The following is a 25985-nucleotide window of genomic DNA, read 5'->3' as shown; positions in this document are numbered from 1 at the left end:
GATACGTCTGGCTTTCGAGCAAGGGAAGCCTTTACCTTTACCTTTATATACACAGTAATTAGGGAGATAAAGGTTTCGGAACAACAAAAATTCTGTAGAGTAAACCAATGACCATAATATGAGCAACATCATAAATATAATAAACTAAGGAACAGATATACACAAAAAAACTGGTTTTTCAGCTTCATCCTGCAACCCCTACCCCTCCTTACAAAAGAATGTTGATCAATATATAACAAGGCATCAGAAAATGGTAATCAGTTTAAGCTTCCTGGTCAATGGTGAGGTTGGCCTCCAAAGAAAAGGATGCAGAAGATATATTTTCCTCCCACAGAGAAAAGAAAAATGCTACATTTCTGGAATTTGATTTAGATTCTGACTTTGCATTAAGGAGTTCCAGGAATGTGAGAGCTGCAGCAGGTATGGCATTAGCTAGGGTTCAACAAAATCACAAGAGTCCATGGATACAAAAAGAAATCTCATTACAGTAACTAGCATCTTAAAATTGGTTTCAGAAAGAGAACATTCAGAGACAGTGCAACTCAAAAATGACACTTATCACAACCTTTCGCATAACAAAATTTGAGTCCAGTGACACCTTTAAGACCAACGAAGTTTTATTCTGGGTATAAGCTTCTCTGTGCCGGCACACTTCTTTTGCATAGCAAATCATCCAGAACCACTGTTTGCCCTTTATTTCCATGACCATGATTATTCATTAGATTTAGGACTCGTTCTTAAGGTCCCTTACCTTAAAATATTTAATTTGCCACAGGCAAAGCCACACCACTCCTTTTCTAAACAACATCAGAAAAGTTAGCAGACAATATGCTTACTTTTCTTTCAACAATGAGCTTACTCGAATCCTTGAGGGGCACTGGGTATAACATGGCTCGCACAAGCTGTTACCTCCCAACAAAGCTGTGCCACTGCTGCCCAGGTGCAAAATGGGCTGCAGACAGGTTTGCCAACTCCAGTTTGAGAAATTTTTAGGGATTTAGGGGTGGAGCTTGGACTGAGTTTGGAGAGGGGAGGGAAAGGACCCCAGCAGAAACTGAAAACCAGTTGTAATTCTGAGAGAATTTCTGGGCTTAGCTGCAGGTTCCCTTGATGTTGCTAATGGATTCAGTACAGTAACCGAGGATTAGATTATCCTTTCTGTTACATACTATGGCTTTAGGCCAATATGGCAGTTAAATGAATATTTCAGCTGCTAGAGGCATTATATTCTTTAAGAACCCAGAATGACTTCCAGGTATTTCACTTAAATTGACGGCTACTACCCCACCCCCCCCAAAAAAAATCCACCCTGTACTGAATATTGAAACAACTAGGAATGGTATAATGACAGTGAACCCATTAAAACTGGAATCGTATTTTACATAACGGTGTCTTCAGGATTAGGACTGTGGCAACACAGAGAAATCTGGGATTTTAACTATGTGGCCCTTAGTAGTACAGCAGCCATTACAGTCAACTGGAGTTGCTTTGAACAGGAAAAAAATATATTAAAATTTTTTTGAGATATTTTATAATTGTCTGTAGCACGGTATTTGCTGGTTTTTGGTATTTCCTATTTACCGTGGGTCCTATTTTGGTTTTGTGAACTTTTTTTGGTTTTGTGAATAGACATTTATGTCTATTCTATTTGCTTAATTCAGGTGCTGACAGGGTTTCCTGGAGCAGATGCTGGCACAGGGTGGCTTAGGGTAGAGGCATGGCCCAGTGCACCATTGGAGATAGCTTGTACCACAATCCATGCATTACAGGAAAGGCCATAGCTCAGTGGTACAGCATCTGGTTTGTGTGCATAAGGTCCCAGGTTCAATCCTTATCATCTCCAGTTAAAACAGATAAAGTTAACTGGTGATATGAAAGAGTTCTGGGTGAGCTGCTGCCAGTCGGACCAGATGATACTGACCTTGACAGAGTGACAGTCAACACAGTAGTAAGCCCATGGGCTTCACCAGAAAGTAGACTGGGGGCGCATTCAGACAGACAGCTAATCCCACCATTATGCCAGCTCAAATTTGATCCCGATCTTTTAAATCCATCCTCGCATGACCAGACATCCCCTGGGGGAATCACCTTACTATGCGCTGCTTCCGCTGTGGATGGTCTAGACAGCGTTCACTGAATGAGGCACACACATAGTGGCTTTTTTTTTAAAAAAAGTTTGTGCATGTGCATAGGCATGATATTGCGTCCTTGGTTATCCGTGCATGCGCAGAATCAAGATTTTTTTAAAATGGCGCCCGTTCGGGATGGTCTGACATCAGACCATCCCAAACGGGTGCCATTTTTAATTGCACGCTGGAATGATCAGACGGGGGAAAGTCCACGAGTGGCCCGTCGGATCCGAAAACTCCAGATTTAAAGTAGTATCTTTTTAGTACGGCTCCGAAGCGCAGCAAAATGGGATGCTCACGGAAGACGGATGTTTCCCAGATGTTGATGTCTGGACATTACATTTAAATCCATGAGGCACCTGTGCCTCACGTGGATCTAAAGAGCCATCTGAACACACCCTTCGAGCAATAAGCAGGGAGTTAAGAAAAGACAAGAGACCTGTCCCTTCTAAAGAGCACTCTGTCCAACCACTGATGCATGTAGCCCTTCTTTTCCTGTAGCTCTTTAGTATTCCGTGGGGAGAGAACAAGCACAGTAAAGACTGTTTCTATATATCTTGTACGCTTGTGTATGGAAAGGTCAACAGCAGAGAAACTGAATAATGGAGTTATCCTCTATGAATTCCTCCCCTAATAATTTTTAAAGGCTTACCAGCCAACATGGTACTTTTCCCCCACCATAGAGAACAATGGAGGGGATGGGGGCAACCTGTTTGGGGGGCTGTAGAATTGGTCCCCCTGGTCCAATGTTGTTGAAACCTGGTGGGTATCTTTAGAAGAGGCTCCAGCAGCTACCCTGAGAATTTGGAGCCTCTCCTTTAAAATCCCCTCCCCTCCAGCCCCCAGAATTGACTTCAATGGCCCATAGGATATAATGGGGCCGAATTGCCGTCAAAATTCGGCGGCAGTTCAGCGGCAAGCCGATTCAGATCAGAGAATCTGAATCAGCCCGCAGCAGCCCAAAAGGGGCCCGAATGGGACATTTTCGGGGGTGCATTCGGTTCAGACGGTTCAGACTAACCTGGAGTTAGTTATATGCCATAAACCAGGGAGAATCCTGGTTTGTGGGGATGAGGCACTAACGTGCGTTCCTAAGTCACAGGTCACCAGAGTTAGCTTTTCATCAGGATTCTGTGCATGGGAAGGGAAAGAGGTGAGGGCCGTGAAGTGAATAGGAGCACAGTAACTAGTTGGGCTTTTGAACATGTCCACTTAATATGGGATCTGCATGTAACTTCAGAGTGCTGGAAGTAATTAAGGCAGCTAAAAAAGGAAGAGTCACCCGGGCCTCTGAATCTGCTCTAGGTCTGCCTCCCTAAGACAGTGGGGCATAATCCATACAAGCTATCCTGGATTGGAAACTCGGGACCTGTCTGGCTGTTGAGAAGGGGTGCAGAGCAATGCTCCCTCTAAGCTGTGGTGTCTTGTGAGCAAAAATTCTACTTTGTGAGCTACTGGCATTAAAGTTGTGAGCCAGCAATTTGGCTACTGCATGAATTAGTTTGCTCTGGAGCCCTCCTTCCTGAGCTAAGACAGAGATGTGTGAGCCAGAGGCTAAAAAACTGTGAGCTAGCTCACACTAACTCAGCTTAGAGGGAACACTGGTGCAGAGTGAAGAGGGTCGAACAGGGGATACATGATGGGGCTATGGTTTCACTAACATCACAGGGGAGGGATATTATCTGGTTCTAATCCTGATGGCCACCTCTTCTTCTCTAGGCTATATGAATGTATGCTGTGCAGGATATGCTGGTGAGGCTGAAAAGGCAAGAAAGACTATTATACTACTTCAGGTCTACCCAGTGTGCCCTACGGAGAAGTCTGACCACATTTTCTGTCTTGCATTCTACATCCCCCTTCAAACCCTGGCCCATCACACCGTCTAATACAAAGCCCATGATAGTAGCCATGGCCTATCCCACAATACAGGATGGCAGGGTGGATTTTATTTAAATCAAATCGATATAAATCACATTTAAATCAGTAGTCAATAAGATTAGATCTAAATCATGGTTTTCTACATAAAGACTTAGTCTTGCTGGTATAATCTTAATACTTACAACCAGATGAAGGTTTAATTTTTATAATAACTTTTCAGATGAGTTTTACAGTTATATCAAAAAATTACTGATTTTGGTTATACTATTAGAAACACACCGTAGATAAATCATTATGAAATTATTGTGAGATGAACAATCTCCAGTTTAATAGGTTAATCATTCATATTTGGACAACTTTTCTACTGTACTTTATTGAAAGGAAATCAATTAAAATAGTTTTATTTAACGAAAACAATAACATTATAGCACTTGTATTCTTGTATTTGCTTAAACATCCATGAAGAGGGTCGAACAGGGGATACATGATGGGGCTATGGTTTCACTAACATCACAGGGGAGGGATATTATCTGGTTCTAATCCTGATGGCCACCTCTTCTTCTCTAGGCTATATGAATGTATGCTGTGCAGGATATGCTGGTGAGGCTGAAAAGGCAAGAAAGACTATTATACTACTTCAGGTCTACCCAGTGTGCCCTACGGAGAAGTCTGACCACATTTTCTGTCTTGCATTCTACATCCCCCTTCAAACCCTGGCCCATCACACCGTCTAATACAAAGCCCATGATAGTAGCCATGGCCTATCCCACAATACAGGATGGCAGGGTGGATTTTATTTAAATCAAATCGATATAAATCACATTTAAATCAGTAGTCAATAAGATTAGATCTAAATCATGGTTTTCTACATAAAGACTTAGTCTTGCTGGTATAATCTTAATACTTACAACCAGATGAAGGTTTAATTTTTATAATAACTTTTCAGATGAGTTTTACAGTTATATCAAAAAATTACTGATTTTGGTTATACTATTAGAAACACACCGTAGATAAATCATTATGAAATTATTGTGAGATGAACAATCTCCAGTTTAATAGGTTAATCATTCATATTTGGACAACTTTTCTACTGTACTTTATTGAAAGGAAATCAATTAAAATAGTTTTATTTAACGAAAACAATAACATTATAGCACTTGTATTCTTGTATTTGCTTAAACATCCATGTCTGTTAACTGATGTGGTTAAAAATGTATTTTTTAAAAAAAAACCTTAAGAGTATCAGTCTGGTCCATATATGGAAAACTTAAAATACTGCCCTCCATAGTTCACTCATTTTCATCTTCTTGTTTGTTCATAATGTGGAAAAGAAAAACAAGCTTTCCTGCTATATCGGGTCCCAAACAATTTCTCAGTTTAGAATGAATGAGTCCAAAGGAACAGAATATTCTCTCTATGCCAGCAGAAGCAGCTACTGCTGTTAAAAGTGAAATAATTACTTCAACAGTCTCTAAATCCAAGTACTTAAGTGACTTCCACCTGTTCACTGTCCCAGGGCCGCCATGGATGACACTAGGTCCACTGCCTGCATAGAGGTCACATCATCAGCATGGACACTGAGATCACCCAGGACTAACAGCCTAGGGTGTTCCAAGGCCCAGCCTGATATGGCCTCTAGCAGGGATGGCAGACTATTGGCCGGTGCACTGGGTGGTTGGTACACCAGCCAAATTGCCACATTCTCCTAGGCTTCCCACACCAGGCTGACACACTCGGTGCCTGTGATCCCTGGAGGCAGGAGCGCCCTGAAGGAGTAAGCCTCCCGGATGAATAAAGCCACTCTTCCCCCCGCCCTTTAGTCCACGATTGGTGAAGGACCGAAAATCCAGGTGGGGCTGTTTGGGAGAGAGACACTGTCTCTCCCTCTCTTACCCAGGTCTCGGTCACACATACCAGGTCTACATTATGTTCCAACAGAAAGTCCCGAAGGACTGTGGTCTTATTATTTATAGACCTGGTGTTACACAACGCCGATGTCGGAGGGCGGTCAACCATCCTAGCCCCACTGCTGACTACCTTTCGGATGGGACGTAGGCTGGAAGCAGGCTGAGCTAGGTTATTTCTCCGCCCGCTTCCCTCAACTCCCCACCCAGTCCCACTGCTATACTTTCCCCTCCCCAGGAGCACTGGTATCATCTTCACAGCCATCCCCTAAATGGTCCTCACAGACCACAGTTGTTATTCACAGACCAATATATAAAGGACGGAATAATACGCAGTTCTCTAGTACTGTTTCCCAATTATTCCTAATACTACAATACATTCCTATCTAATCTATCCTAACTGCTAATATACTGCCAATAACACCCTAACAGATTGGTATGCAATCCAATCCCTGGCCAGTAACAACAAGTAAAGGCCAGTATTAATATATAATAATATAAACTTCTATTTCTATTCCCTAATTTCCTAGGTGACTAGCCAATTATTCGTTCGTCAATAGGATAGTCCGATTCCAATACTTAATCTTCCAACTGATCAGTTCAATGGTAGGGTAATTAATCACTGATTAGTTAATTAATTTGAACACTTAAGGGACTAATTTAGATCTCAGCAATTCAAGAGAGAGAAAAATAAACAGTGCATCAAACTCTCTTCAATTAAATACAACTCCCTATTAAACTATTAACTATTAATTCATAAGTCTAGTCTATAATTAACATACAGCTCTAATATCAAAGGCACTCCATGAATAAATTAGGACAACAGCACTTTCAGCAGATGGTTTTAGCTGGAGTCTTCTGAATGCCACTTGATGTCTCCTCCAAAGTCCATTGCAATATGAGAAGCTCCTCCCGGTGATGTAAAGCAACCACTTCCCTGGCTCTCAGACAGTCCTCCTCGGTCTTGGGATCCCTCGTTCTCAAGCCAGCATCTTTGAAATCTAATAGGCTGCTCTCGGGGCTCCTGCAGGACCCGATGTTGAAACGCCGAGGGTCGCCGCCGCTGTAGCTCAACAGAACCGGGCGTGGCCGAACATACCAAGGGGGACTGATGTCTCCTCGGTCCCTCCAGCCGACTCTCTGGCCCCAACACCCCGCAGACGACTGCAATCACCTCAGAAGCAGCTGCAAACAGTAATAGGTGGCAAAGAGAAAGCAGGCGCAGCTGTCTCGGCAGGCAACCACCACAGTCACAGGCACATCCAATATGGCGACCGTGCTTCGGGAGCCAGGTCAACAGGCCCCAGTGGCCGCCACACGCCCATCCGCCACACGCCCATGGTTCCCCCTTAGCTGTGAAGTTTATTATAGTTGGCATTACAGACAGACGATTGCTGGATACCTATGTCAAAGCTAACTCCTCTTCCTCAGCACTTAAGGTTTGGCTGTGGTACTGGATAATGATAACATTTGCAGAAAATGAACTAGAGACAGTGCTTGTCCCATTCTTTTTTTTTAATGCTTTGGAATTTAATTTTGTCAGTGTGTAGTTCTGTTTTTAAGTGACCACTCGTTTCCTTCCAAATTTCAGCAGCATCAGAAATAAAACAGCTATTTTTCTGTATTTTACTTAAAGCTTCAGAAATGGGTTTCAGGATGCTCAGCATTGGCCTCGGTCACACGGGCAGGAAACTGCGGGGGAGAAGCGTGGCTGTTTGCCCTGGGGCAAACTACTGCGCAGTTACTCGATCAGACCTCCCGTGGAGGTCCTGTGGAGGTACCGTGGAGGTTCCATGGCAAGGGAGAGGTGCTGATCACAGGACAAGCCGGCGCGCAAACTGTTTTGTTTTTGTGTGTACACGACGAATGCGCATGCTCCGTTGGGTGCGTGTGCGCATCCACAGAGACGTGGACAAAAAAAACACACCTTATTTGCAAGGGGACCTGGGCGGGCGCCGGATGCCACCGGAAACGCGATCAGACGCCCGCCCTTGCCCCGCAGTTTCCGGAAACTAGTACCTCCGAGGTACTAGTTTTTTGCCACGCAGTTTCGGCTGGAAGCCTCGGTTGTGCCACGGGAGTGCTACGCTTCCCAGATGTGCTGGTGAGATCGCGCCCGGAAACTCCGCCTGTTTTCCGTCTCACTTGTGTGGCTTCTGTTCCGTGTGACCGCAGCCAATGTTCAACATTTCTCTTAAGCCAATGTTGAGGATTTTGGCCATGACAGTGCCATCTGTTTTCTCTTGATTGTGTTCACAAACTGTCATCAGAATAAGCCAGTGCTTGATATATTACTCAAAACAGTCCACTACAGAGTCCCATCTAACATCTTGTGGGAGCGTTTGCTTGGTTCCATCCATTCTGTTCAGAGCTGCTGCTGCAAAATGTTTGTTACGTAAGTATTTAGCAATTTCAATGACATTAGTCTTTATTTCTGGAACACTGAAGTCTTTGACCATATGTTATTATCTTTGTACTCCCTTTCTGCTCTTCTAAATTTCTTCTCATCTTGGATGAGCAGCATTGTCTGTGACCAAACTGTGTACTAGACATTTGAATTTTTGTTCACATGTTATTAATAGCTTTTGCTGCCACTTCTTGGAAGTATTCCGCCATCCTGATGTATCAATTGTTTCTGCAAGGAAGACATTCCCTTCTTCTGTTGTTATACAAGAACATACAACAGAGGATCATTGTGGACATTACTCCACCCATCAAGACTTAGGTTAACAATTTTACCCTCCAGAGCGGTTGCACATTGTTCCATTTCTCTGTCATCCACTTTATCCAGCAGTTTCCCTGCAACATCTGCTCTGCTCTGTGGACTGTATCCTGGTCTCAATGACTGAACCATATTAATGAGGTGTGAGTTTTCAATCAGATGGAAAGAAGACTTTGTCACGTAAACAAACTGGGCAATTTTTTCATCTATTAACTCTTTTTCTAATCTGCTGGTTTTTATCACAGACTTATCTATGGTTGTTCCTGGAGGGTCAGGTTTTGTCTTTCTTTTAGGTGATAAACTGTGGATGTGTGATGTATATGATGTGACTGAAACACTATCCTGAACAGATAACTCTGAAACTGTAGAACAGGAGGATGGTGATCTCAAAGGTGGATGGTTTCCAGAATCCTTTATGTTGATGATGGATTCCCCTAAACAAAAAAGTCAGTGCTGTTATTTTATTATGTATACCATTTCTGCTTATTTAGTATTACTCATTGTATTCACTGCCCATCAGTACTGCCCAAAAAAGGAATCTTTGCTTGTTTCAACTCTATTTCTTCATAACAACTGTATCAAAATGACAGTCCCATGCAGTAACAAATAATAACAAATGTAAGTTTGCTCAAACACGACAGTTCCTCAAGGCAGTCTTTAAGAAATATGATGAAATCAAAATGTTTACCAACCGGAAGATCCTGCCTGTTCAAACATGTTGTTTTTGTCATCTTCATCACAGCACTTCTCCCGACGTTGTTTCATTCAGGACACCAGGCCTTGCATTTCTTTGTTTGTTGTAGTGCTTGCATTTTGCACACATGTGTGCCTTACCCATAGGTAGAGGAACTTCATTAAAATATTCCCAAATGGGGTCTCTTTTATGGCCTGCTGCAATTATAGGTTTTCTCCTCCAGGGAAAGAATAATATGATAAATCTCAGGCTATACAAAGATCCAAGACTTGTGGTGTATTCTGCTCAAAAGATTTCCTTTCATTTTTACTGCTTGTCGCTCCCTCCTCATACTTAGCTTCTCGTGGAGATCTATTCCACTCCCGACAATCTTTGTTCTGTTCATTGAGAGGTAAGGGGTTGATTCTGTGTACATAGATTTCCAAAGGAACAATGGGATTAAGGTCTTTTTTCCAACTCTATATGTTTATTTTATAACATTTTTGCTGTGAAGAAGAGGCATGTCCTCTCTGCCGAAACAAATTCACGATTTTGAGAACTGTAAAACCAAGCACCTGTGATAGTATCTTCTACTTTCCCCCCCAATAATTTTACAGAAACCTCTGGAAGAGCATAACATTGTAAATGGATTAATGGAGCTCATTTACAAAAAAAACTGCATGAATATACAGCCTCATACTACATTATCAAAAACTAATCCTTATTTCGTTATGAGTAACCTTTGGACTATAATGTATCTTAAATAGAAAACTATCTTTAGATAGATTTTCCCTCAGAAAGCATATTATTTTTTTAACCCAAATTAAATTTTTAAAATTTGATTTAAATTTTTCAAAAATTTTGAAATTTTTTTTTAGAAAAAAACATTGATTTTTATCCACCCTGCAGGATGGCAGAATTATGCTTTGCCATATGGACAGGTCTCTTACCCCTTACTCACTCATATTGTTTTGAACCATTAAGAGAATGAGAAAAGCAGGATATATATAATAAATAGTATTGGATGAAAAGGCACAATTCTGGCATACAGAGACTCTTACTTTATTATTTATTATCTGTGAAGAAAGCTAATGCAGTGTTAGGATGCATTGTTACCGGCTAAATATCAGGAGAAACTTCCTAACTGTAAGAGTATTTGAGCAGTGGAACAATCTGCCTCGGGAGGTGGTAGATGCTCCTTCGCTGGACGTTTTCAAGCGGAGGCTGGACGACCATATTTCGGGTATGTTGTAGGCAATGTTCCCTCTAAGCTGTGGAGTCTTGTGAGCAAAAATTCTACTTTGTGAGCTACCGGCATTAAAGTTGTGAGCAAGTGATTTGGCTACTGCATAAATTAGTTTGCTCTGGAGCCATCCTTCCTGAGCTGAGACAAAAATGTGTGAGCCAGAGGCCAAAAATCTGTGAGCTAGCTCACATTAACTCAGCTTAGAGGGAACACTGGTTGTAGGTATGTAGGGCTATCTTTCAGCCATGCTCCTGCAGAGTGCAGGGGGTTGGACTAGATGACCTGCAAGGTCCCTTCCAACTCTAACATTCTGTGATTCTATGATTCTATGATTTACTCACAGAAATATTACCTATAGTGCTTTTGAGCACAAGACCTTCCTTGGTAATTCTTACAATAAGCTTTAAAGGTAGATCAGCATTATTTTCACCATCTCATTGGAATAATGAATAAAAGGAGGTTGCCTGAGAGCTGTGTTAGCTAGAAGTCCCAGGGGCAGCACTACCAGTGTTCATTTTCTTGGGATGAGAAAGGACCGAGACTGTATAGTGTCTTTGCAATGTTTACTTTATTTAAAAATATAAGAGTACATGTAAAGCAACGCAGATCTGCTAAAGGATAGCAGATCCACACATCAGATCCCCAGATAGAACCTGCCTTATGAGTTTTAACTGAGCCAAACTATGCATGACCACCCCACCTCTACTCTTGTAAACAGTCACTGGACTTTTCTTGATTGATCTGATTTTTACACAATCACACTTCACTCTGCATTTCCTGCATTCCATGGCCTTTTGACCCTGCGGTTTACAACTTTCCCCCCTCATAATCTCACATATTATCTGCCTATCTGCTGAGTACCCATTATATACATCTGACAAAATACCTCCCAGTTCATGAAAGCTAGAATAAATATGCTTGTCCTTAAGAATACCACAGGATTCTTGTTAATTTTTCCTGTACCCCCAAGGTATTTAACCCTAAGCACCCCAAGGTATTTAACCCTGTACCCCAAGGTATTTAACTCTAAGTTTTATCTGCTTTTCCTACCACCTGTTCTAATCTCATAGTGCTATTTCATCAGCACCCCTCAGTTGGAAGGGTCACCTTCTCAAAGCACACCTGAATACTGGGACAGAGCTGTCAGGGAACCACAATCTAACAAACAGTTACCACTGGGGAATATTAACATTATTTTGTCATATGCCCAGGCGTGTCATTTTGGGCCAGAACCATTTCACAACATCCAGTGGAGCTTGGCTTGGGATGTTGCTATTCTGATTAAACCAGCAGGGGACCTGCAAGCAGGAGACCCACAAGCAGGGGACCCACGAGGACCTACTGGGAAGCATTTATTTCTCCCTCCCCCACTATTTCCTCTTTTCCTTTTCCTGGTAGCCCCCATATCCTCACCTTTTCTTGCTTCCTTATCTCCTTCCCATCCACCAGCCAACCTACCTTTGTCTACCTCAGATTCCCTCCTTCCCTCTCCCTAGCAGCCTCTATGGCCCACTTGCATGGTGGGAAACCTGCATGAGCCTCAGTTTCCCCTTTATCCCTTTTCCCACACTATTTCCTCTTTTCCTTTTCCTGGTAGCCCCCATATCCTCACCTTTTCTTGCTTCCTTATCTCCTTCCCATCCACCCACCAAGTCTTTATCTGTCCCCTATCTTCAGCTATATACCTATTACCTATTATTTATGTCATTTATACCCCACTTTCTCTCCAAAAGAGCTTACATCCCCTCCATTTTGGTGTAGTGGTTAAGTGCACAGACTCTAATCTGGGAGAACGGGGTTTGATTCCCCACTCCTCCATTTGCACCTGCTGGGTGACCTTGGGCAAGCCACAGTTCTGATAACAGCTGTCCTTGAAAAAGAGCAGTTTCTGTCAGAGCTCTCTCAGCCCCACCCACCTCACAGGGTGTCTGTTGTGGGGAGGGGAAGGGAAAAGGAGTTTGTAAGCCGCTCTGAGACTCCCTTGGGTAATGAAGGGTGGGGTATAAATCTAATCTCTTCTTTTTCCATTTTTCCCCACAACAACCCTGTGAAGTAGGTTCGTATGAGACTGTATAACTAGCACAAGGTCACCCAGTGAACTTCCATGACAGAATGTGGATTTGAACCTGCTTCTCCCAATCTGGTTCTTTAACTACTACACTACATTGGCCTTTGTGGGAAATCTTCTGTTGAACAGTAAAGGCCTGGGTAATTCATGCAAGCTGTGTAGTAGCAAGTCACCTGCGGTCTTCCCTCAAGTCCCTATAAGCCCATGTCCAGTCACATTTTCAAGAATGATTAACCACTGACATCTGTAATGTTCTCAGAAATGTTGAAGCAATAGAAAAAATGATTTTTCTGCAATCCCCCCTCCTGAATGGAAATTTGGGGGGAAACTGAAATATATGCAACACTTACTTTCTTATCATCTCTAAACTTATTTTATTGTTCTGACAACAAAAGTGCATAATAGTTTGCATATTAAGTTGTACTCTGGAACATTTTTGAAATTTTAAGTATGAATGCCTTCGTTTTCTGCAAGCGTAACAGCAAATCAACCCAATACTGGAGAGAGACATTCATAAACCGCTGCACTCTGCACTACCTTAGCACATGTATCTTAATTTTTGCCATTTGAGTACAAAAAAATAAAAGTTGAAATTAGATAATAGATTCTGTGGGAAACTAATGAAAGTGTAGTATTAGGACAGAAGCAGCTGAGTCCGAACAGGATTCATAGCTATTTTGAATATCAATGAAAACCCTGAACTCTTTAATAATGTATTATCACCAAACACAGTCAAGCACAGCAACTGTTGCCAAAACTGTTCACATTTAAATAACAAACATATCCTGAAAAATGTGCTGCTTATGTCTACAGTATACACAGGAATTATCAGCAGATTACACCAAATACTTTACAAAGATTCTGTGGGCTGCATAAAGGCATTTCCACTGCAGCTTAAAATAATATAGTCAGACTTAATATTTCACATATGTTGCTCCGAGAAGCTCAGGGAGCATAGTGTTATCCCATTATATTCTCACAACAATCCTATGACCTAAATTGTTTAAACATCGTGACCTGCCCGAGGCCACTCAGTAAGCTTCAGGATAAGCAGAAAGTTGAAACCATATACTTCTCTGGTCTAGTTTCGGTATTCTGCTCACTGTATTGCATGATGCTTTCTAACTGAGTAACCAGGACAACCACCCTAGTTGAACTGAAACACAAGGCTTGCCAGGCCTTCCACTACAGTGGGAAGCCTCCTGCTGGCAAGATCCATTGCCCACTGCCACTCAGAGTGGCAGCAGAATAAAAAAAACCCCAGCAATGTCACTGACAGTGTAGGTCTAGGAATCAGCAGAAATTTTGTGGTACTGTATGGTAGAAGCGACATAGCAATATGGTCGGGGGCCTGTCTACTTGAGGGACCGCCTTTCCCTATATGTGCCCCAGAGAGCACTGAGGTCAGGGACACAGAATCGCCTGACTCTCCCTGGCCTGAAAGACACCAGGTTGGCCATTACTAGAGCCAGGGCCTTTTCAGTGGTGGCTCAACACTGGTGGAATGAGCTCCCAGATGACATCAGGCCCCTGCGGGACCTTTTACAGTTCCGCAGGGTCTGTAAAACAGAGCTCTTCCACCAGGCTTTCGATTAGGAGCCGCCTCTGACGAATGAGCCACCGGAACATACCACGGCCCTTATGATACACCGTAGGATACTGCCTTTCACTATGGGATTGTATACTGAATGCCGCCATCACTTGCACCGTCTTTATTAGCACTTTTACAATGTTATGCAGGTTGTTTATGTGTATTTTATTGTACTTTATTATATTTACTGTTTTATTGCATTTTAATGTTTGTACGCCACCTTGAGCCAGTCCGCCTGGCAAGGTGGGATATAAATTGAAAATAATAAATAAATAATAATAATAACATCGTGCCCACCCTCCATGTCCCTGCCCACAGCCCTCCCACTGGCTGCCGGCCATGGCCTGGCATACCTATCTAGGAAAGTCTATAAATGGTTATTAATTAAACTTCTCCCATTTTCACCTCTAGCACAATATTGATCTGCAGGTAGATGACAGAACTATATTTCAAAATGGCAGCAATAATGAAGGAATTGCTCATTGGGACCATATGCTTTGTTGGTTCAAGTCAACTAGGCGTTCACATGGAAATTAACTGGCTTTCACAATGTGAAGATATGATGAAATAGATTTCATTTTTTCAATAGGAGAAGTATTGCATTTCTAACTTTTTCCTTTAGGAAACTTAAAATGGTATATATGAAGCTCCCCTGATATTCCCTCAGTGCACCAACTAAGTGCATATAAACTCAGTTTCAACAATTCCCAGGCCGAGCAGGGCTTTAACTTAATCAGGAAGCCAATGGACAGCATTGCTTCTTTGCTTATTCAGTTTTGTACTGGTTCTACCTTGGTTGAGATAGGTTAAAGTCTCTTCATGAAGCTTCACAGCAGGAGATGTGGCTGCACAGAGCACATATTGAAAGGGAGGGAGCTTTGCATCATTCTCAGGAGATAGTTGAGGTTCTTCTTGTTTGAAGATTGGCAGTGCAAGGACATCACTGAAACAACACAATTAACACATAAGTAAATAGGGAAACATTCTTGTTAGACTACAAAAGCTGCAGAATAATTACAGAACTGTGGATTAGGTCCTACCACAGACATCTGATCAGGCACTGAGGTCCTTTTCCATGCATCCCCACTAGCAAGTAACAATGTAAGAGAGTTACTTTTCAATATCAAGGTTGTGTGTGTGTGTGTGTGTGTGTTGTGTTGTCAAGTCGCTTCCACTTTATGAAAACCTTATGAATTAATGACCTCCAGAACATCCTACCATTAACAGCCTTGTTCAGGTCTCACAAATCGAAGGCCGTGGCTTTCTTTATTGAGTCCATCCATCTCATGTTGGGTCTTCCTCTTTTCCTCCTGCCTTCTGCTTTTCCTAGCATTGTTTTTTCCAGTGAGTCTTGTCTTCTTAGGATGTGACCAAACTATGTTAGCCTCAGTTTAGTCATGTTAATTTAGTATCAAGATTGTATCCCTGGAATGCACTCCCAAGGTAGTCAAGTTCAACCCTATCCCTACCGGTATTCCATACAGTGTTTCATGCATAGGCTGTTTTGATTAAACTGTGGAACTGATGAATATTTTAGATTTTTGATGAATATATTATATTTTTGATGAATTTAACAGTGCTTGCGTTTATTTATTTATATATGGGGAGCTGCGGTGGCTCAAGTGGTTAAGACGCTGAACTGCAGGTTGTAGAAGGTCAGTAGTTCAGCAGTTCGAGACCCGTGTGCTGCATGATGTAGTGAGCTCCCATCTCTAGTTCCAGCTCCTGCCAACCTAGCAGTTCGAAAGCAAGAAATTGCAAGTAGATAAATAGGGACCACTTCGGTGGGAAGGTAACAGCGTTCCGTGCGGCTTGGTGTTTAGTCATGCCGACCACATGACCACAGAAATGTCTTTGGACAGCGCTGGCTCTTCGGCTTTGAAACGGAGATGAGCACCGCAACCCTAGAGTCAGATTCGACTGGCTTTCAAGCAAGGGAACCTTTACCTTTTTTACTGGCTAGTTGTTCTCTCTTCGTTGTATTTTACTGTTCTTAAATGTAATGCATAGAATTGGAGGCTGGTTGTCTCTCTTCATTGTATTTTACTCTTCTTAAATGTAATGCGCAATCCACGCTGGGAACGCATTGTAGGATATTATTTTTAATAAAAAGAATGAATAGAAAAATCTGCAACTCAACATTACTTAAACATTATCAGTATTCTGTCCAGATTACTAGAAAGCTAACTACTTAATGCAATCATCTAGTGATGCAGACTGATGAGTAGGCCATACCAGCTACTTCAAATACTGCATGCCAAGGAAAACAATATTTTTGCCAAAATATTCAGTCCCTGCCCAACCTGCCAACTTAATTTAGCATCTCTACACTTCAGAATTTGCTTCATGTTTCTCCAGCCCCGTTCCCACAAGCAAACAGTACAGAGAATTAGCAGTTGTACCTGAAAAGCTGGAGAAATGATATATGTGTGGAGACTGGGAAAGACTGATGTGTTTGAACAGTATAAAGAGGAATTTTGGAGAAATTATCAGGTCTCGCCCCAAAATATCTTCCTTGTGATAAAAACTGTAGAGAGTTCTGCTCAACAAAATGTTTCCCAGACACAAAATTAGATATATCCAGGTCCCGATCACACGGAGAATTAGCCGCACGATAGGCACAAATGCCGGGCATATTTTAAGGGCATGATCACACAGGAACATCTGGCAAGCATCCCGCACCCGTCGGCAACACATCTCGCTCCACCGAAGAAGCGGAGTTAAAAATACCGAGGAAAGTCCAGTATCAAACGGGTTGCTATGGGCCACAAACAGACTTTCCCCTGTGTGCCATCACTCCAGCGCACTCTCATGGCGTCGGGATGGTCTGATCAGGCCATCCCGACTCCGTGCCACTGGGGTTTTTTTCCCTTCTCAGTATGCGCATTATCGCATACTGCTGTAGGAAGCCCTCAGTGTGGAGATGCGATTCATTGATCCTCTGTTTAAACAAATCGAAAACAAACAGCAAAAAACCCCAACCAACTATCCCATAATTGCGTCTGATCACGCAGTGGCGGACTATGCCCACAGCTTCAAATAACTGTGTGATCACGCAACTGTGGGTCAATTTCCTCCAGGTTAAATAGCCTCGCTGCCCCCGCGCATTATCTCATGCATGTGACCGGGACCCCAATCAACTTTGTCAAGAAAATCCATAAGTAATTTCCTTAAAAAACCTATCCCAATATGTAACCCCTCCCAGCTGACACTTTGACCCTCCATCTCTCAACTCATCCTCCCAGAAATGATTACCACCTGGACATTATTTTCAGTCACAAAACCTCTACACTCCAAACCACTCTCTCCATTTTTATTTAAAAGGGTTTCTACTTTCTTTAGATATTGAGTAAAGTTTCATTGTAATGGCCTATGGCTAAAGGCAATAAAATGAAACCTGAACCTGAGTAAAGTTAATCTAAACTTTGCTTACAGTTGCTAAAATGGTTACTGTGGTATATTGGAAGAACATCGACCCCTTCATAAAAGACCAACTGGGGCCTCGGTCACATGCAAGGGTTTGGGCCGGGAGAGGGACAAATCAGGGGCGCAGCAAACGGGTGTGATCACACCGCAACATTTGGGAAGCGGTGTGCACCCGTTCCCGATTCGGCCCTTCAGGCCGAAAACCCGCTGCAAAAAAGAACCACCCCTAGAGGTGGACTTACCAGAAAGGCCGCGGCAAGTGTGGTCATAGGATCGCCGGTGCATCCTTCTGCCAGCGCTCCTGGCCGAACTGCACATGCACACACATGCGCAGTTCGGCAGCCTCCATCTCTGTCTCATCGCTTTCTCCCTGGTCTCCCCAGCATCTGATCGTGCTGGGGAGCAACTGCGCGGTGGCTCACAGGATCTGTGTGATCCCGCCGTCGCGTGCCTATTTTGGTGCGGCTTTCAAAAGCCACACTTCGTCCCCCTGCTCGTCCCCCTCCCCCCCCCCCCCCCGTGTGGCAGGGACCTAGAATTAGATTAACTGGTAGAAATTGCATATTAGCCACAGACAAAACAGGTATACAGTTCACTGAAGTCTCCAAATAAGAAACAGAAGAATATCTATAACACCTATCACCATTATTACAACACTCGTCCAAAGCAAATCCATACTTCAAGGATGAAAGCGGTAACTGCAAATCACACATATATACACCCACCCACCAGTGACTTTTGCTGTGGTAGATCTGTAATGCAATAATGTAATTGCAAATCATACGCCTGCAATAAGAAGCAATAAGAATGTGATGAATATGAATAAAAGCTATTATAAACTACAATTCTGCTGGTATTGAATGCTAGCAAAAGCAAATATAGTGCATGTATTTTGGAACTGTATGATAAAAATGCCCTTTCAATAATATATCTTGAATTGTCATTAAAGAAATGACAGGCTATGAAATATTAATACATTAGAAAGTAATAGTTAAGGTTAGTTTAACAACTGTGTTGGAACTGACGAGATAGGTATATACTGCTACAAAATGGAAGTCTGCCATTCATGGCTGAATGGTATTAGCAAATCTGGATGATAGCATTAATAACAAAATTGACTTATTGTAAGAGGGACAGTAAGAATAATCAAGATAACAGATTTCTACAGAATTTGATACTGTTCACTGAATATTAGAATACAAAATTTTTGGATGCTGTACAACCTTATACATTATTCTACCTGATATAAATTTAAAAAGTTTTTAAAGTTTCCAAACAAGTTGGGGCACATTATAAGGCCATTCCACATACTTTTCACCAGATTCAGAAAAGGTAAACATGTGTCACGGGAGCTTTTTTAAATCTGGTCACCAAAAAATGTAGGAAAAGCCACAGCAGTGAAATCTGAATCTACCACATGATGTCCAGAAGTAACTAACCTTTTGCTATTCACAAATCTATTTTTAAAATTAATATTTTATTCATATTATATAATAACAAAATATACAAGCTCACCACCAATTAGAGGGAAGTATACATAATACATAAACAAAATTATAGTTAACATGACCTACACAGTTCAAAGATTATTGTACAGTACTTTTAGAGTACAGTATTCTACTTCAAAATATTCTATTACCACAATACTCCCAGAATAATTACAATATTAAATAGTCTTTATATTGTTTGGGGGAAGGATATTGTTAGAAACTAAAAATTCCATCACTGAAAACCATGTCCCTGCATAGTTAGGCCATCTTCTCTAGTGGTATCTTCTTCCAGGGGTTATTTTTGCCATGATCATTTGATCCTAGAGTTTTAAATACCAAAGTTCCAGAGATGGGGCTTTATTAGCTTTCCATTTGGTTGCTATAGCCAATTTTGCCACAGCAAGCAGTATGACAATCAATTCTCTTTTTGCTTTCCATAATGAAGGATCTGACCAATAATTAGGTTTGCCAAGTCCCCCCGGGGGGCGGGGAAACCCCCGCCCCAGAGGCCCGTTCCCCACCGGTGGTGGATCGGGCCCCGGAGGGAACCCCACCCCGACGTGCGCCTCACCAGGAAGTGACGTTAGGACGCCGGGCATGCTGGGGGCGGGGCCACGACCATCGAAGGGAAAACTCCAGTCGCCACCCGGGAGTCCCCTGCTGCGGCGAAGAAACAACTTGGCAACCCTACCAATAATTCAGTAAAACAGCTTCTGGAGTGAAGGGGACATCATATCCTGTGATCAGTTTGATTTGGTTCACCACGTTCTTCCAGAAATTATTAATGAAAAAAACAGCTCCACCAGCAGTGGTGATATGAACCAATGAGGCCACAGTTCTTCCAACAGAGTGGGCTATTAGATTTGTTTACATAGCTAGGTTTTCCTGGTTTAAAAGATTGGTATTTTGTATTTATAATGTTTGTTGTGCGCATGAAAGATGTCCAAACTGATTTCCATTGTTCAATATTTACTAAAGGCTGACAATCCTCTTGCCGTTTTTATAAGATAATGCTTTTTGAGATACGGCCTTTATAATGATGATTTTTACTTTTAATGAACACTTCAAACTATGTGAACTCCCTCCAGAGTGATTTTAAGATATTTGGGTTGGTAAAAAGGCCTTTTATTTGGAAGTAGAGGAATCAAAGTATTGAAAATCCCAGGGGTTTTTTTCCTAAAGGTACTTTTCCCAGGAGGAGTCACTTATCTGTCAAAACTAATAAACAGGCTATTCCTACTTTTGCCCACTTTTGATATAAACTTTTTCCTCCTGCTGCGGGGAACCAATTTTGATTGATAAATGTGGATAATAGAGAAATGCAAGGTGCTGATTTACCTCTGCACCTGTCTCAAATTTTCAATGTCATCTCTAAGAATTTGTTGTTTTAAATAGAAGTTGGTAGCATATGAGGTTTGGTCCAGGTTGTTTCTTGCGGGGAAAAGGATTTTGTATATTCTTGCTCTATATCAGGCCAGCAATCCTTAGTGTCTTGAGCCAACATGTTAACTATGTTAACTATGTTAACTATGTATCACTTTCCCCAGGCTTCATAATATAGCCTCAAGTCAGGAATTTGTAGTCCCCTGTTACTGGATGGTCTGTGGAGAATCTCAAAGTTAACTCTTAATTTTTTAGTATTCCAGATAAAACAATTTAACCTTTCCTGCCATTTTTGAAGCTCCCATTTGGAATTTTTACAGGTATGGTTTTAAATAAAAAAAGAAACTTGGGGAAAATAAAATGTTTTACCAAGTGCATTTTCTCAATCCATGTTAATTGAGTTTTTGCCAATACTACTTTTGGTATTACAGGTTGAAAGTTGCTTTTGTTTGGGGGAAGCCAGTTTGGTGTAGTGGTTAAGTGTGTGGACTCTAATCTGGGAGAACCGGGTTTGATTCCCCACTCCTCCACTTGCAGCTGCTGGATGACCTTGGGCAAGCCATAGATTTGACAAGAGCTGTCCTTGAAATGGCAGTTCTTGAAAGAGCTCTCTCAGCCTCACCTACCTCACAGGGTGTCTGTTATGGGGAGGGGGTTTGTAAGCCACTCTGAGACTCCGAGTGAAGGGTGGGGTACAAATCCAATCTCTTCTCCTTCTAAATTTGTCTTATCCAACAGAATGTGAACTCCAAGGTATATCCAACAGCTTGAAATCCAATTGAATTGCAAAGACTTTTTAAGGTAAGTAGTGTTAAGTATGACACTTAACTCGGAGGAACAGTTCAAACAGTGATTTCAGCTTTATTTCAGTGAGATCAGCATACAGACTCAGCCTTGTAAGGACTAGACCAGCTAGACCATTTCCATAAACAAAACGGCAACTTATATACAACTCTGGCTGGGATAGCCACACCCACAATGTTTTACGACTACCAATCACATTAGGTATGTTACATCCAATCACAATCAATACATAACGTCCAATCAAAACCATTCCTTCGCCAGGGAACATGGGCGGGCGCCGGATGCCACCGGAAACGCGATCAGACGCCCGCCCTTGCCCCGCGGTTTCCGGAAACTAGTACCTCGGAGGTACTAGTTTTTTGCCGCGTGGTTTCGGCAGGAAGCCTCGTTTGAGCCACGGGAGTGCTACACTTCCCAGATGTGCCGGTGGGATCGCGCCCGGAAAACCCGCATGTCTTCCGTCTGACTCGCATGGCTAATGTTCCGTGTGACCGCAGCCATAATAATACAGCATAGAGGCTTAATTTATGTTCTTTATTGCTTATTTGGATGCCTTTAATTCTTTTTTTTACTTCAAATTGCCTCAGCTAATGGCTCTATTGCTAGGGCAAATAAAAGTGGAGATAAGGGGCACACCCGTTGTGTGCCCCTTGCTGTTGCAAAATATCTGGATACTAAGCCCTTAACTTTCACTTGAGCCAGTGGTTGTTCATATATGGCCACAGACCTAGTTTTGATATAATTAAAACCAATAGTGTTACTTCACCCTATTCAACATAACAATTTGCAGCTGAACACAAGACCTGTGGATTCATATGCCCTCTTTTTAACAAGGCACCAAAACAGAATTGCCAGGTCTGCTAATCTAACTTTATTCGCCAAATATAACCTTCCAGCCTTCCAACCTAAATGCCCCAGTGGTGTAGCACTTGATGTGATCATCCCTCCTACTCATCTCTGTCCATCAGTAGCAGGCACCCATTTACTTTCCAGATACGGAAGGAACACTTTCATGAAATTAATTTCATGCCACACACAGACATAAGCATCAAGACCGTGGATGGGCCAGAAATCAGGTCAAGGTGTTTGCCCTGCTTATGTACGGCTTAATCATTCACTCCTTGTTCCATTTTCTAATCACCAGGTTGGCAGAGATGAGGACGCCTTCTAAGCCCGTTAAATGAGGCATGCGTGATTGGCAATAAACATGATAAAATGTTCTCAACTGAAAGGCCACGATTTCATTTTATGGAGAAATAAAACTAAAGGGCTATGCACAGAAAGACAGTTTCCCTGGTACTATGAAAATATTTTGGCCAAATTACTTCACTGCATTAAAGTGCTTTTAGCAACCTTGCACACTAACTCCATGTGACATTCTCACATGTAGTTTGACCTTTCTCACTGGTAGTTTTTTAACTTAAAAAAAAAAAAATCACTTTCCCCAGGCTGCTTTTGTTCAGTGGATTATTCCTAGCAGAAAAACCAGCCGGAAAAGTTTCCAAGTCCCCACCGACCTTTCCCTGCAGATTGCAGCTCCTGTGACTGCATTTGGATTTTTTTAAAAAAGTCAAGAAACAATCACATGCCACCAAGTGCCAACTGTAGGTTGGACCTTAGACAGGTTATGGTTCTTAAAGTATTGTTTTGTTGGAATTTTGGTAAAAATGTACAACTGGCAATGAACCTCCAGAAGAAGCTATGGTTCTAGGAGACTGAAAGTGGTAAAGCAAAAGAGCTATAGGGTGAGTCAGTAAACTTAGTCCAAGAGTAAGCCCCAGGGGTCATTTCCTGCAGGAGCGCACAGGAGCGGAGCTCCGGCAGTAAAGAGCCCAGGGGCGGGCACCTGCAACAAGCCCCACCCCCTGCTCCCAGCAGCCCTCAGTCAGAGCAAGAAGCAGCCAGGTAAGTTCCAGAGTCCTCCCCCCGCCCCCCCCTGGTCCAAAACAGTCCAGCAGCACCTTTAAGACCAAGTTTTATTCAGCTACAAGCTCTCCGTCCCCTGTGAGGACAGATCTGCACGTCCGTCTCCCCCCCCCCCCATAGCTAGCAATCCAAAAAAGCACACATAAGCAGCATCACCACTATACAGAAATACAAACATAAGCTCATATCGTTACACGTGGCACATGCAAATTAGTTATGCTAATGAGTTATGCTAATGAGCTCCTGCACCTCTTTTTCTACGAAATGGCCCCTGGTAAGCCCCACCTCAGTCATGAATTCACAGGGAAGCTTTAGGCAGCCCTTCTAGCTCAGCCGCCTTCTATAATATAATCACCTCCCCTGCTTCCTATAAGATGACTGAGAATGTATGTGAAGAACACAGGGGAAAACAAAACACTGCATTTGACGCAGGCTTCCGTGGCAGAATAGGGATTCAGACCTGGGTCTCTCAGATCCTCTCGCAGGTATTGGATATACTTGCAATTTTTCTTATAGAAAACAAAGACATTTATGCTGTTAAATTCCATAAATATTCCAAATAGCACAATTTTGTATGCCAAATTATAAATGTCTTTTATATTGTTAAATCTGCGGAAGTAGTTTGGGTTTGATAGGAAAATAAGTACTGCATATATTAAATTTTCCCCAAAACTTCTGGAAGTTTCACATCTCTGTGTGGGAAGAGAAATTCTGCAGGGTGCATCTAGAATCCCAGTGTTAATTCAGCCCTCCAATTCACACTCCCCGCATCCTTCCCCTTCTTAGTTTTCTCTTTCTTCCCTTCTTTCTCACCTTCCATTCTTAACATAGGCCCCGGTCACACGGGCCGGATAACGTGGGGGGGAGGCGTGGCTGTTAGCCCCGGAGCAAAATAAAGCGCGGTAGCCCGATCACACGTTTTCCCGAGGCTTCGCGTTCACGCTGTTAGCTGGCGATCACACGCTGATGCTGGAGCGTGGCAAAGAAGCCGCGCAGCAAGTGTTTCGCGTTTGTGTGCATGTGCAGGTCTGCGGAGCAGCACTGCTTTCAGTTACGTGTTTGTGTGCATGCGCTTACGAAAAACATCCGGTTTGTGACGGGATGTGGACGGGCACCAGATGCCACGGGATATTAGTGCTCCCACGATCAGATGCCCACCCCTGCCCTGCATTTTCCAGATACTAGTGCACTTTCCATGCTACTTTTTTACTATGCATCTTTGGCAGGACGCCACAGGTTGGCCACGGTGCAGCTTCCCACATGTTGTGGTGTGATCGCGCCCCGTAAATCCGCCTGACATTCATGCCTTTAGCGCGACAAATCCTCCATGTGAACAAGGCCTTTATATGCCAAATTATAAATGATGTCTTTTAAATTGTTAAATCTGCAGAAGTAGTTTTGGTTTGATAGGAAAATAAGTACTGCATATATTAAAATTTCCCCAAAATTTTCTGGGTTTTCCCCCCCCCCAATGGAAAAGAGCATCAAAACTTCTGGAAGTTTCACATCTCTGTGTGGGAAGAGAAATTCTGTGGGGCGCACCTAGAATCCCATTATTAATTCAGCCCTCCAATTCACACTCCCCTCATCCTTTCCCTTCTTAGTTTTCTCTTTCTTCCCTTCTTTTCTCACCATCCATTCTTAACATACACCATTTTATCTGTCTTTTACCCTCATGACTATTAACCTGGCAACCAAGTATTTTATAAAGGCATAGCTATCATTCAAGTCCTCACTGGTATCACCCTGTGACGGTGTGGCCCACTACTAGTAAAAGATTGCCAGATCCTGCCTTAAAATGCTTTTTAAAAGCAATTTTGTTTTAGAACTACTTAGGCCCCGGTCACACGGGCCGGATACTGCGGGGGGGAGGTGGGGCTATTTGCGCCACCGCAATTAGATCTGCCAGAATGCAATCCCACACGTTGGTGGCACACCATGGTTCCTTCCCTCCGCGTCTGTGCGTCAATGAGGGGCCAGAGAGAAAAGCAGCGCGTCGGCGCAACCACACCGAGGGAGTTTGGAGGCAGCTCGTGGCAAACCAGTTGCTAGTATGAGCAGGTAGTTTTTTATCACACATTTTTGGCGGTACGCCACGGGTTGGCCATGGGTGCGCTCCACTTGCCAGATGTTGCAGTGTGATCGCGCTTGGAAACTCTGCCATTCGATCGTGGCTCTCCCGTGGCAAATTCAGCATGTGAACAGGGGCCTTAGTTGTATAGCCTTGACCCCAACTCAAGGGCTGGGTTGATAGTTATATCACACAACACATAATTACATAACTCTCCATCTCGATGCCTTACAATCTGCATTTGGTGAATGAAAACACAGGTTTTAAAAAAGCCTAGTATGCTAGCCTAGCCCTTGGCCTTCCAAACACTCTAATTTGGATCCTTACAGTTTTGTTTTGATCAGATATTTGAATGAGTGAATCAAGACAGCTGCTTAAAATCCTGGAATGTTCACTCAATACACTCCAAACATGCCTCTCTTTTTACAGTTGCCAAAGACGGCCATGATAGTTAAGGTGTTGGACTCGGATCTGGGAGGCCCACTGTGACATGAAGCTCAGCAGGTGATCTTGAGGCAGTTACTCTCACACAATCCAGCCTACCTCACAGGCAGGGGTCATTTCCTGCAGGAGCGCACAGGAGTGGAGCTCCGGCAATAAAGAGCCCAGGGGGCGGGCACATGCAACAAGCACCACCCCCTGCTCCTTCTCTCACTCTTTCTTTCCCTCTTTCC

The 25985-nt window shown here is 42.8% G+C and overlaps 1 protein-coding gene across 1 annotated transcript in view; it reads right to left on the bottom strand.

Moving 5' to 3' along the window:
• TFCP2L1 (transcription factor CP2-like 1) overlaps positions 1-25985 on the bottom strand; it is an 85462-nt gene that overhangs the window by 39687 nt on the left and 19790 nt on the right. The window contains exon 2 of the mRNA XM_015419603.1: positions 15003-15154. Within this exon, the coding sequence (XP_015275089.1) occupies positions 15003-15154 (152 nt within the window). The remainder of the gene's footprint in view (positions 1-15002; positions 15155-25985) is intronic.

Source organism: Gekko japonicus, unplaced genomic scaffold (assembly GCF_001447785.1).
Source record: "Gekko japonicus isolate JY-2015 unplaced genomic scaffold, Gekko_japonicus_V1.1 scaffold1037, whole genome shotgun sequence".
NCBI classification, from domain to species: domain Eukaryota; kingdom Metazoa; phylum Chordata; class Lepidosauria; order Squamata; family Gekkonidae; genus Gekko; species Gekko japonicus.
Note: the sequence above shows the minus strand (reverse complement) of the source record. Positions and strands in the feature narration are given on the sequence as shown.